Source organism: Musca domestica, unplaced genomic scaffold (assembly GCF_030504385.1).
Source record: "Musca domestica strain aabys unplaced genomic scaffold, Musca_domestica.polishedcontigs.V.1.1 76, whole genome shotgun sequence".
NCBI classification, from domain to species: Eukaryota; Metazoa; Arthropoda; class Insecta; order Diptera; family Muscidae; genus Musca; species Musca domestica.
In genome coordinates, this window is record NW_026712396.1 from 2,282,566 (window position 1) to 2,295,096 (window position 12,531).

Sequence of the window (12,531 nt, forward strand, 5' to 3'; positions counted from 1 at the left end):
ATGGGTATACCGAATATACCGAAAATAGGGAGGTACTAATATATGGGGCCTATACGAAGACCTTGACCTGCATAAACAATTTTCTGTCACAAATTGTAGTTCTCATAACGAACTTCAAATACCAAATTTGAAACAATTCCGGTGAATAATGTCGCTAAAATCATCAAAATACCGAATATTGGGAGGTACCCTTATATGGAGGCTATATGAAAACGTGGACCTACATGGTCCATTTACGAACTTAACCTGCCTACTGGAAAAATAAACATGTGTGCAAAATTTTAGCCATCTATATCAATTCATTCGAAAGATAGCGTGATTACAACAGACAGACGGACAGACAGACAGACGGACATCGCTAAATCGACTTAGAATTTTACGCTGATCAAGAATATATATACATTGTTGGGTCTGGCATGAGTATTTCGAGGAGTTACGAACAGAATGACAAAGTTAATATACCCTCCATAGTATGGTGGAGGGTGTAAAAAGCGGTTAGAAGTGATTTTTAAATTCCTGGCAATGTTATTGAATCACTTTCAGAATCTGGGTTATTTTCCAGGGTATGGAAAGAGGCTACGAAGGTTCCTATGTGTAAGAGCAACTCAGTTGCGGTACAATTTAACAGTAGTTATAGACCGTTATTACTTGAATCCGCCAGTAGAGATAGGTTAAAGGATGTGTAGCTACAATTCAACTTTTTACGATCTCAATCGGAGGCCTTTTGCTTCATTTTGATTATCCTGCATGGAAAGCAAGAAAATAAACCGAGATTCGAAGTTGATAGAATTGAAAAAACACACCATTATTTAATCATTCTAACATGAATTTAAATTCGATCGAAAGGAGTTAGTCCAGCGCTAGAACTAATAAAGCCTTTTTGGAAGGCTTTCTTTACGCCGGTTGTTTGGATAGGTCAATTGCCCGTAGGCCAGCACGTATATCCTCTGGATAAGACAGAATACCCGATACAACTTTGAAAAAGGTGTCAGTGTTATTGAGTCACTGTCTGAACCTGACTATTTTTTCAGTGCATAGAAAGGCCCATGTTGTAGTAGAGTAGTAGAAGTCATCTGAGGGACTATGCAGCAGTTGTAGGTCGATCAGCATTTGGTACAGTTAGGTTTGCTTTATGGATATAATTTAGCTTGTAGCTACCTCACTCGGAGACGTTTAAGCTTATTGTGATCATCGTGCGGAATTTATTTAAAGCTTTGAAGAGCAGGTTGGTGAAGGAATTGAAATGTATCATATGTAACTCCAGCGCCAAAGCCAATGTAGCCGTTTTTGTGAGGTGGAATCTATAGCTGAAACATCGTCCTCAAACAGGCTTCAACTCGAGAAAGTGTTTTTTTTCGCACCGGTTGTATAGGTAGTTTAATTGGCAGTAGACCTCCACGTAAATCATGGGTATTGAACAGACTGCCATATATTGCCTTGAAAAGGCTGTAGTTCCCATTGCGAACTCTAAATCGTCATTAAAATACCAAATATAGGGAGGTACTGATGTATGGGGCCTATACGAAGACTTGGACCTGCATAGACAATTTTGTGTCACAGACTGTAATACCTATTAGGAACTTCAAAAACGAAATTTGAAAAAAAAATCCTGTGAATATTGTACCTAAAATCATCAAAATACCGAATATAGGAAAGTACTGATATAGGGGGGCTATGCGACGACGTTGACCTGCATAGACAATTTTAGTTCACAGGTTGTAGTACCCATTACTAAGTGCAAATGCGAAATTTGAAACAATTCCGGTGAATAATGTCGCTTGAATCATTAAAATGCTGAATATTGGGAGGAACAGTTATATGGAGGCTATACGAAGACTTGGGCCTGCATGGACAACATTCTGTTGTAGACTGTAGTTCCCATTACGAATTTCAAATACGAAAGTTGACGCAATTCCGGTGAATAATGCTGCGAAAATCATGGAAATACCGAATATCTCGGGGCAGCGTTATATGGGTGCTATACTAAAACGTAGATCTATATAGATAATTCTCTTCCAGGAGGCAAAGTACTCAGAGGGAACTCTTTGTGAGTCCTGTTGGAATGTCCAAGGTCTCAAGAAAATTTTTTTGCGATAATATTCTGCATTTATTCTGTCGATTAATACGAGCGGAGAGCGATCATCGGTTAAAGCGGTCCCTACCATAACCATGGCCGGCTCCAATCGAAGGATGCACATTTTCAACTGACCTCTTTGGCAAGTAAACACGATCATTTTGTTTGTTTAGAAACTGCTGGACAACGAATGTTTTCTCATCGGAGAAAACCAAATTCGGCAGTTCACCACTTTCGGCTAAGCGAGGCAACTCTTTAGCTCTTTTGAGTCTATTTTCTTTCTGTTGCGGTTCAATTTCTACACTTTTTGGAATGTCAATGGCTTTATCCCCAGCTCATTTTTCAATATTTGCCGAATGGAATATTGCGATATGTTTAGCTCACGAGCCATTTTTCGGCCACTGCGACCCAGGTATCGATCAAGTCGCTTCTTACTTTTCGAACCATTTCTGCTGATGATGCTGTTTTCTTCCGTCCACTTCCTTGGCGTCGAGCTACGCTACCAGTATACGGTACGGTAACGAGCGATGGTACGAGACACAAAAGATTTATTCACATTTAAATGCTGGAGTGCTCTAACGATAGCCACTTGTGGTTTTCCAGCCAAATATAAAGAAATCACACTGTCGCGCTTTAATTCCGAATAACTTTTTTTCTGGAAAATTCTCACCAAAATGCCTTTGTACGCTTGTAAACAATATAATGAGCTGTCACTAGAATAACTTTAACAGGCGTCGGAGGAGTGGTTTAGAAATGACAGCAGTCTGAAGTTGGTTGCAATTTTTGTCATTTCGCCCGACAGCTACTTGCATAGATTCCACATAAAAGGAGATTCAATTTCTGAAAATTGTCGAGAATCTATAGACGATATGGAACACACACTCGCATTGACCGGTGACAGTTGATGATCTTTTTAAAGAAAATGCGCATTTATCCATTCAATTCTGCAGGATAAAACCAAATGTCTACAATCAAGATTGTCGAACCCCTAACAACATGTTGAAGGGGGGATTAGGTCATGAAATGAAAGATGCCAAAAAGACAGATAACTTACTATACCTCGAAGTTATGCGAAAGCGGTCCTGGGGTGGTAGCTGTAGGACCACTATTGATAGCGCTCTATCACTATAATACATAACTGAGACCAAAACTACTTATTTCGAGTGGCATGCCCTTGTTAAAATAATAATGGAAAAACCATCCGATCTGGTAAGATCGAAAATGCTAAGATATCCGACTATTTAGACACCGTAAGTAAAGATCGGTAATTATCTTCTATTAATACCTGCGTGTTACATTTTATTTCTTGGAGGCTAGAATTAAATCTAGATAACACCAAATGATGATACAAAATATAAAGATAGTGTAGTCTCCTGTAAATATTCTCTAATTTTATTTCGCCTTATTTTTTATTTAAAGTTAGATGCCTCCAACGTCCAAAATTGACCCACTTTGCTGCAATTCTCCAGTTAACACCTTTGCACTCCTTACAGCAATTTAGGCCATTGGAGGAAAGTTGCCTACAATTTCATTAATTAATTTTGTTGTTAACACAAATTTCGAAAAAAAACCTCCTCATTTCAAATATTTGAAATGAATTACAATAATTGAGCGAATTGAACCAATTTCCTTGAGTAAATTTACAACGAAAAGTTGAAATGGGTCGCGGAGATAGGCAAACTTACATAATTTCCTTTCGTCTTTTTTGCCTACTTCCACTAAAAATCTGGGAAGGATGGCTGATCCCGCACGTAGTTTACAGATGATTGCTTGGTGGCAAAGTAAGTCATAGTAAATTGATTTAAGGGTACGTGATCGATTAGGGAATAACGAAGAGATGCAACACTGCATTTCTGCAACATTGTGGCAAAGGGCTGGCCTGAAACTCTTTCCAGGCTACTTTTACTTTTCCCACACCAAGGTGGTGGCGACGAAATGTAGTTAGATTCCTATAAATATGCAATCTAGAAATAGATCAGGCATCAGTTTTGTTTCGAAGGTTTCAAGTGTCAGACATCGCATTTTTATTCTTTTCGCTTGCCGAGAAATACCAAATATCCTTTGTTCGAAGAAATGGCAAAATCCTTGGTATGAAAAGTATTTCAAATAAAAATCTGGTTCATTTTTGATACCTGATTTCATTTCCTTAGATTTTCATAATTTTGATTGCCTACTTTGGCCACTCAATTTTGGCTGAGACTGGAGTTGCATCTCCCTTGAAAACCCTGGCAAAGACCACTTCCGAATCCAGCAAAAATGTGCCAAAACGTAGTCTAGATGCCTTCTTAGGCGATGCTGGTATCAATGGCTTGCCGGCTGCAGGTGGTGGTTGGTCTTCGGGAGGTTTTAAGTTGGCCGGTTTCTCTGGTGGTTGGAATCCTTGGAATTCTCAGTAAGTTGGCTACTCCATCAGTTCCGTAGCATAAAAAATATAAAAATTTAAATCTTCACCCATTATACTCAGCTCGTCCCGCTACATCTCCTCACCATCGCCCAGTGAGGTTGCCAATGCCATTGCTGCCGCCAAACAGGCTTCCAGCAATGTTTTAATTGCCCAACAACAAATGCAGGCGGCCAAAGAGAATGTCCTCAACCAACAACGTATGGCCATGGAAAAGGAGGCAGCTGCCGCTTTACTTACCCAAAAATCCGAGGCAGCTGCTGCCATACAACGCTCTGAGGCTGCTGCTGCAGCTCAGGCAGTGGTGCTGGCCCAACAACGTTTGGCTGCAACCAAAGCTGCCGTGGCCCATCAGCAACGCATTGCTGCTGCCCGTGAAGCTGAAGCTGCCGAAGCCTTGAAACGTTCAGCCCATGCCGCAGCGGCTGAGATACAAAAGACCGAATATGAAGCCTCAAAGTTGGGGCAGTTGGCACGCAACAACAACGCTGGGGCTGCTCATCATATGACTTATGCCAAAGATGCGGCCTTTGGTCCCATCAATGCTGGCACAAATCATGTTCCCAATTTGGAGTCGTTGGGTCCTTGGTCAGGTGCCGGCGGCGCTGCTGCCGGAGGAGGAAAGGCTGCCGGTCCAGCTGGTTGGTTGTAAACTTCCAAATCATTTTTGTTTTAATTTTTTTGTGGCGCTGCTGATGATCAGTTGCTTTAGCTATGTAAGCTATATTACTCCATATATATTTAGTTGAATAAAGGCATATTAAAAGGACATCAAGGATGGGGTTTGGATTTGGAAAATGGGGGAGGTATGGAAAACCGAAAAGTGGCCTTGATGGGCTACGGGAATGAGGTCTCTATAAGAAACTGAGCGCTCCAGGGAAAATGAAATGTGGCTTTCATGGGCTACGGCAATGAAATCTCTATAAAAAATTGAGCGACGCTCAGGGGTTGGAAGAAACTTGACGCGTACTGGTGCTAATGTGCATATAAGGTTAAAGTTTACATCGCAAAGAAACCTAAACAGAGGGGCTAAGTTCCCCCCTCGTCCATTCTTTTGTGTAAATTTTCGGATTAGGATTCCTCAGAATCCGTGAAATTTAGGCTTATAGTGTCTTCGGCAATATTGCGGATAATAATACAAGGAATATCCCGGTCGAATATTTTAACCCTCGATCGAGTCAACAAAGGGGTCTTTTTGGTCCTTTTAAAACTCTTTTGGTTTAAAACTCTCCTGAAATGGGATCGTAGCAAGTGAAAATATTCTACAAAATTATTCATCATAAAATTCTGCTATAGGTCCCAGAAGACGTCAAGAGTCTAAATCTTACCTAAACGCGAGGAATTAAAAATTAAAAAAAAAACACATTTTAGGATTAAAATTGTACTCTGTGTGAGTTTGGGCAAAAATCTCCAACAAATCATCATTTTAGATGGATGACGTCAAATACAAAAATATTCTTCACCAAATTTTACTATAAGTCACCATAGGAAGGACAACTTTATTTCCAAGGCAATTAAAAAAATACTAATAATTCCAAAAAAAAAAAAAAAAAAAAAAATACAAAAAGTATTCCCTAATTTTTTAATCAAATTTTCCTTAGCCTGTTTTTGATTTTGCGGCTGAAAGTAACATAAAATTTCGTTTTCGGCCAGAAATGTCAAAAATGTTCTACACAAAATTTCACTATAGATCTCAGAATAAACCATACATCTAGGTACAATAGTTTTTATGAAAATTACATTCAAAATTTATGTACTAAAAACGAAAATTATGTGTTTGCTTTATGTTTAAAGTCGCACTCTTTGTGAGTTTCTGCAAAAATCTCCAACAAAAAATCATTTTCGAATGACGACGTCAAAGACAAAAATATTCTTCATCAAATTTTACTATAAGTCGCCAAGGAAAAGAAATCTCTAATTCCAATATTATATTAAAAAAATAATAATAGCCCCAAAAATACCGAAAATATTCCCTAATTATTTTTAATCAATTTTTCACCAGATTTTTTCGAGTTGACGCCTGAAAGTAAAATTAATTTTTTGTGTTGCCCATTGTTATAGTACACAAATCACCACCATATCTCAATTTCAGATACCAACAGACACCTCAATATCAAATTTGAGGATTCTAGACCTATACCTTGACATAATACCAAATTTAGTACCATTTAGTACTTTTTGCACACACATAGGATGCATTTTCAAACCACCACCAAATCTCAACACTAGATACTAACAAAGACCTTAATATCAAATTTCAGGATTTTAGCTCTCTTCTTTCACCAAATACCAAATTTAGTAGAATTTAGTACTTTTCGTACACTTATGGTACATATTTCCGAAATTACCTCCATATCTCAATTCCAGATACCAACATAGAGCTTAAAATCAAATTTTAGAATTTAATCTCTATCCCCTACACCAAAACAACATTCAGTACTTTTCGTACAATTATAGTGCACAAATCCAACACCACCTCTCGATTCCAAATACCAACAGAGACTTTTATATCAAATTTGAGGATTCCAGCTCTATCCCTTTACCCAATACTGAATTTAGTATCATTTAATACTTTTCGTACAATCAAATCGGAAATGTGTACTACCGAAATTACCTCTATATCTAAAAGACAGACACCAACAGTGACATCTATATCAAATTTAAGGATTCTAGTTCTATACCGTCACCCAATATCAAACTTAGTACCATTTAGTACTTTTCGTACAAATATAGGACACATTTCCAAAACCACCTCAAACACAGATACGATCAGTAATTTGAATGTCAAATTTCAGAATTATATCTTTATCCCTTTACTTAATACCAAATATAGTACCATTCAGTACTTTTCGTACAATTGTAGTACACATTTACAAAACCACATCCAATTTTCCATTCTAGATATCAATGGAGACCTCAATCTCAATTTTAAAAATTCCAGCCCTATTCCTTTACCCAATACCAAATTTATTACCATTCAGTAATTTTCGTACAAATATAGGACACATTTCCAAAACCATCGCCAAATCTCAAACACAAATACCATCAGTAACTTGAATGTCAAATTTCAGAATTGTATCTTTACAATAACAGTAACCCTAATTCCAAAATGCGGATTTCAAGCATTATTTAGTACCATTCTGTACCTTTCGTACACTTGCTGAACGAATTTCCAAACCCAACTCTTTGTTCTAACCCTACCCACACCAGCAGTGAGCACTAATACCAACATTTCAAGTTACCAGCTTCTTCCGTTCACCCAAAACCGAAATTTTACAAAATTTAGTAACATTTTGTGCAGTTCATACACTTGACACAGATTTCCCCAAAACCACCTCCTTACATCAAGTCCAGTTCCAAAAATTGATTCTCATACTAAATTTGAAGATTTTACCACTTTTACCATCCGTTCGCATAATTTCAAATGGTACCAAATTTAGTGCGTTTTAGTACTTTTTTTGGTACACGTATTTATTAGAATGTCGTGAAACCCTTAAGTTTGTCTATCCTACACAAAGACTCAAAGACTCTTAATGCAAATTTCAGATTTCCAACACTATACATTCTGCCAAATACCAAAATTAATAGTATTTATTACTTTTCGTACTTTTTTGTACGTATTTCCAAAATCTTCGCCATGTATCAACCTAAAACGAACAACAGATGATCCTAATGCCAAGTTTTAGACTTCCAAATCAATCCTTTACCCAAATACCAAATTGGGTACTTTTTAGTACGTATTTACATTTGGTACTTTTCGTACTTTTTAGTACGCATTTCAAGATCCTTCGCTATGTTTCAACTAAACCGCGCAAATGCCAAATTTTAGACTTCCAACTCAATCCCTAAACTAAATATCAAATTTAGTACCATTTCGTACTTTTTTGTACGTATTACCAAAACCACTTCCAAATTTCAACGCAACACACTATCAGTGATGCTGATGCCAATTTTTAGAATTTAAAGCAGTATTCTTTCACCAATTACCAAATTAAGTACCATTTAGTAGCTTCCGTATGCTTGTTGAACGCATTTCCAAACCAGCCCTACCGACCAGCAGAGACTCCAATATAAAAAGTTTTAGTTCTTAGATCAATCCGATCAAACTAAAACCAAATTGTACCGAAGTTAGTACAGTTGTTACACTTAGTGCACATTTCCAACAAAATACCTGTTTATTTCAACACTACTTTAAAAATTTCATTTTTATACCAAATATCACGATTTTACGCTGTATCCGTTAACAAAATACAAAAAGGTACGAAATTTGGTGCCTTTTAATACATTTATTACACTTGTAGTCCGAAGTTCCAAAACTCCCAACCTTATCGCCACCAACGGACTACGACTCTAGCTTCAGCCGTTTCGTCCATGATCCCTACAGAGTCTCAATAAAGACCACCTGTAGACGACCGAAGGAAGGAGACGAGACATAAATTCGGACCAATCTGTGTACGGTGTCGTAAAGGCGAAAGATTACAGCTTTGGGGCGGCTAAAAGCCAATAGCGGACTTCAGAGCACTGATATGATGGCGATTTTTGTCTCACAGTGTATTTTTATACCCTCCACCATAGTATGGAGGACATATTAAGTTTGTCATTCCGTTTGTAACACTCCGAAATATACACTTTAGACCCCACAAAGTGTATATATTCTTGATCAGCATAAAATTCGATGTCGATTTAGCGATGTTCGTCCGTCTGTGGAAATCACTCTAGCTTCCGAACGAAATGAAGAAAGATGATAAAAAGTTACTCAAATTTGTATTATGCATGCAAGACTTTTGTTATTGAAAAGAGGCCATGTAGGCCCACGTCTTCTTATAGCCTCCATATAACGGTACCCCCCCATTTCGGTATTTTGATGATTGTAGCGACATTATTTACCAGAATTCTTTCAAATTTGGTATTTGAAATTCGTAGTGGATACTACAGCCTATGACAGAAAATTGTCTGTGCAGGTCCACGTCTTCGGTTCCTCCCGATATGCGGTATTTTGATGATTTTAGCGACATTACTTAACGGAATTGTTTCAAAATTTGATATTCGTAGTTCGTATTAGATACTGCAGCATAAAGCAGAAAATGGGCCATGTAGGTTCACGTCTTCGTATAGCCCCCATATAACGGTTTTCCCCGATATTAGGTATTTTGATGATTTTAGCGACATTATTTACAGGAACTATTTCAAATTTGGTATTTGAAGTTTGAAATGAATACTGCAGCATATGACAGAAAATTGTCTGTGCAGGTCCACGTCTTCGTATAGCCCTTATATAACAGTATCTCCTGATTTTCGGTATTTTGATGATTTTAGCGACATTATTTACCGGAATTGTTTCAAATTTGATATTTGAAGTTCGCAACGGATACTACAGCCTACGACAGAAAATTGTCTGTGCAGATCCACGTCTTCTTATAGCCCCCATATAACGGTACCTCCGTATATTTGGTATTTTAATGATTTTAGCGACATTATTTACCGGATTTTGTATTTGAAGTTCGTAATGGATACTACAGCCTGTGCCAGAAAATTGTCTGTGCAGATCCACGTCTTCGTATAGCCCCCATATAACGGTATCTCCCGATATTCGGTATTTTGATGATTTTAGCGACAATATTCATTGGAATTGTTTCAAATTTTGTATTTGAAGTTCGTATGGGATACTACAGCCTATGACAGAAAATTGTCTGTGCAGGTCGACGTATTCTTATAGCCCCCATATAACGGTACCTCCGTATATTTGGTATTTTAATGATTTTAGCGACATTGTTTACCGGAATTTTTTCGAATTTTGTATTTGAAGTTCGTAATGGATACTACAGCCTGTGCCAGATAATTGTCTGTGCAGGATTATGACAAAAGTTGCGTATGCAGGTCCACGTCGGCGTATAGACCCTAATATACGGCTACATTCGGTATTTTTAAGCTTTTATCAGAATTTTTTTTTTAATGAATTTTAATTCTTTGAAAATTGTCAAATTTGTACCAAATGGTGGTGGAGGGTATTCAAAGTTCGGCCCGGCCGAACTTACAGCTTTTTTACTTGTTTTCACTAATATTTTAGTGAGAGAGAGTGCAGCCCGAAAACACAACTTCACTGGAAGAACAACAAACAATTAGAATTTTATTGAAACACGTTTTAGTACATTTTAGTACTTTTTAGTACGGTTTAATTTACAAAAGTGACTTACAATACGAATACAAAAATTCTATGTTTAAAACTATAGAATATACAACAAAAACCCAGTTTTGGTACTTTTTCGTACCTTTTAGTACAATTTTTTTTCAAAAACAACTTATCTGACGTTTCGTGACATACACACGAAAAGTATTGATTTTTTTGATCAAAACCTATTTTTTATGCCATTTTACTTTTGGTACCTTTTTAGTACGGATTTTCCAAAAAAACCTCGTATTATCGTCCACCTATTCACCAAATTTTAGCAGAGTGCCTGTTGTAAGTGAAGTTGTACCTTCTGTTAACTTCATGACCGGATTATGCTATTGTGAACCTCCCTCCATTTTTTCGCATCTCTTATTTATTGTTGAACATTTTCCGTTTTATCGATACTTCGTTATGTAGCAGTGGCCATAAATGTTTGTTTACATTATTCGCCAGCTAAAAAAAAACTAAAACAAAAAATTTTAAAAAAGAACAATAAATTCTCGCTGTTTGTCCATCAGCGACAACGTCAGCAGCGCTGCCGCAAACAGACATACCCGTCAACAGATACTGAGCTTGACAACAGCAACAACAAACATATCTACAAAATGAGAAATGAGGTTAACCTACATTTAAAGAAGGTCAAAAACGATCCAAGTACACCACAATGAAATGCACACACACACACAGCCACACACACGCTTACGCTGGCGAGGCACAACGCACACACAGACACAGACACAGCGAGTTAGCTGTAGCTATAGCTGACTATAGTCAGTCAGTCATATGTTCGCTCACTTTGCTCGCTTGCTTGCTTACTCACGTACGTACAAAATTCGAAAAGCAGTGCCACATTCAAACAATAGCAGCTACCACGCAAGCAGCAACGCTTTGCCTAGCCAGAGCTGCAGCTTTGCTCTACAACACAGCTGAGTTGGCGTTTTATGGCGAGGCGTCAACAGAGACGAGCAATACATTGGAGCAAAGCAGAAGAACCAAACAAAAGCTATGACGGCCGTTGGCTACAACGGCATCGATGTTGACGTTTGTGTGTTCGCCGGCTCGCCGTTTACTTTGCCAGAGCATTGATGAGCGTTGAACAAAGTGTGTGGCAAGCCAATTTGCTTAGCTCCATATCCAGAGAGAGAGAGAGAGAGAGAGAGAGAGAGAGAAGCGTAAGTAAACTAGTAGGCTAGAATATATGGCGGGATATGATATATTTCAAAGATTTTGGGAGGAAGGGGAATCTCTGAAAAGAGGTCTCTGCAGAGGACTGTGGGAAAAAGATTTTAGAAGAATTGTGGAAAGAAGCAGTCTATCTACGACTACAAAGAAGAAGAGATTCCCAATAGAGTACTTAAAAGAGTATTTCCTAAAGAATTGGGTAAGAGGACTCTGTAACGATTGGGCAGGCGTCACCATAGACGACTCTAATGGAAAAGGCTACAATATATGGCGGGAGATGATATCTTTGACAGATTTTTGGAAGAAGAAAGATCTCTGAAAAGAGGTATATAGGAGAAAGAAGGTTTTATAAGACTTTTGGAAGGAAGGAGTGCATTCATGACTAAACAGAAGGAGAGATTCTAAGAGAGTTTTTGCCAAAGAATTGGAAAAGAGGACTCTGTATACAGTTAGGCAAGTGTTGACTGAAGATGAAAAGGCTAGAAGACTGAAGATGAAAAGGCTAGAATATATGGTGGGAGATGATATCTTTCAAAGATTTTTGGAAGGAGTAGAGCTTCTTGAAAGAGGTTTCTGCAGAGAACTGTGGGAAAACGATTTTAGTAGACTTCTGGAAAGAAGGAGTCCCTCCACGAATAAAAAGAGAGATACCCTATGTAGTACTTAGGAGAGTATTTCCCAAAGAATTGGGAAAGAGGACTCTGT

General features: G+C 37.9%; 2 protein-coding genes across 3 annotated transcripts in view; both read left to right on the forward strand.

Moving 5' to 3' along the window:
- Positions 1 to 12,531, forward strand: part of LOC101901454 (protein roadkill) — a 296,295-nt gene that overhangs the window by 76,285 nt on the left and 207,479 nt on the right. The window lies entirely within an intron of this gene.
- Positions 3,399 to 5,225, forward strand: LOC131806443 (uncharacterized). The gene is made up of 3 exons (XM_059130532.1): positions 3,399 to 4,162; positions 4,225 to 4,466; positions 4,539 to 5,225. Exons 1-3 carry the CDS (start codon positions 4,148 to 4,150, stop codon positions 5,125 to 5,127), a joined length of 846 nt encoding a protein of 281 aa, XP_058986515.1. The 5' UTR covers positions 3,399 to 4,147; the 3' UTR covers positions 5,128 to 5,225.

What these genes read in the sequence shown, in the direction of transcription:
- LOC131806443 (XM_059130532.1), top strand. An exon ending in TGGAATCCTTGGAATTCTCA is followed by an intron (nt 4,467 to 4,538) that starts GTAAGTTGGCTA and finishes CATTATACTCAG; the next exon opens with CTCGTCCCGCTACATCTCCT.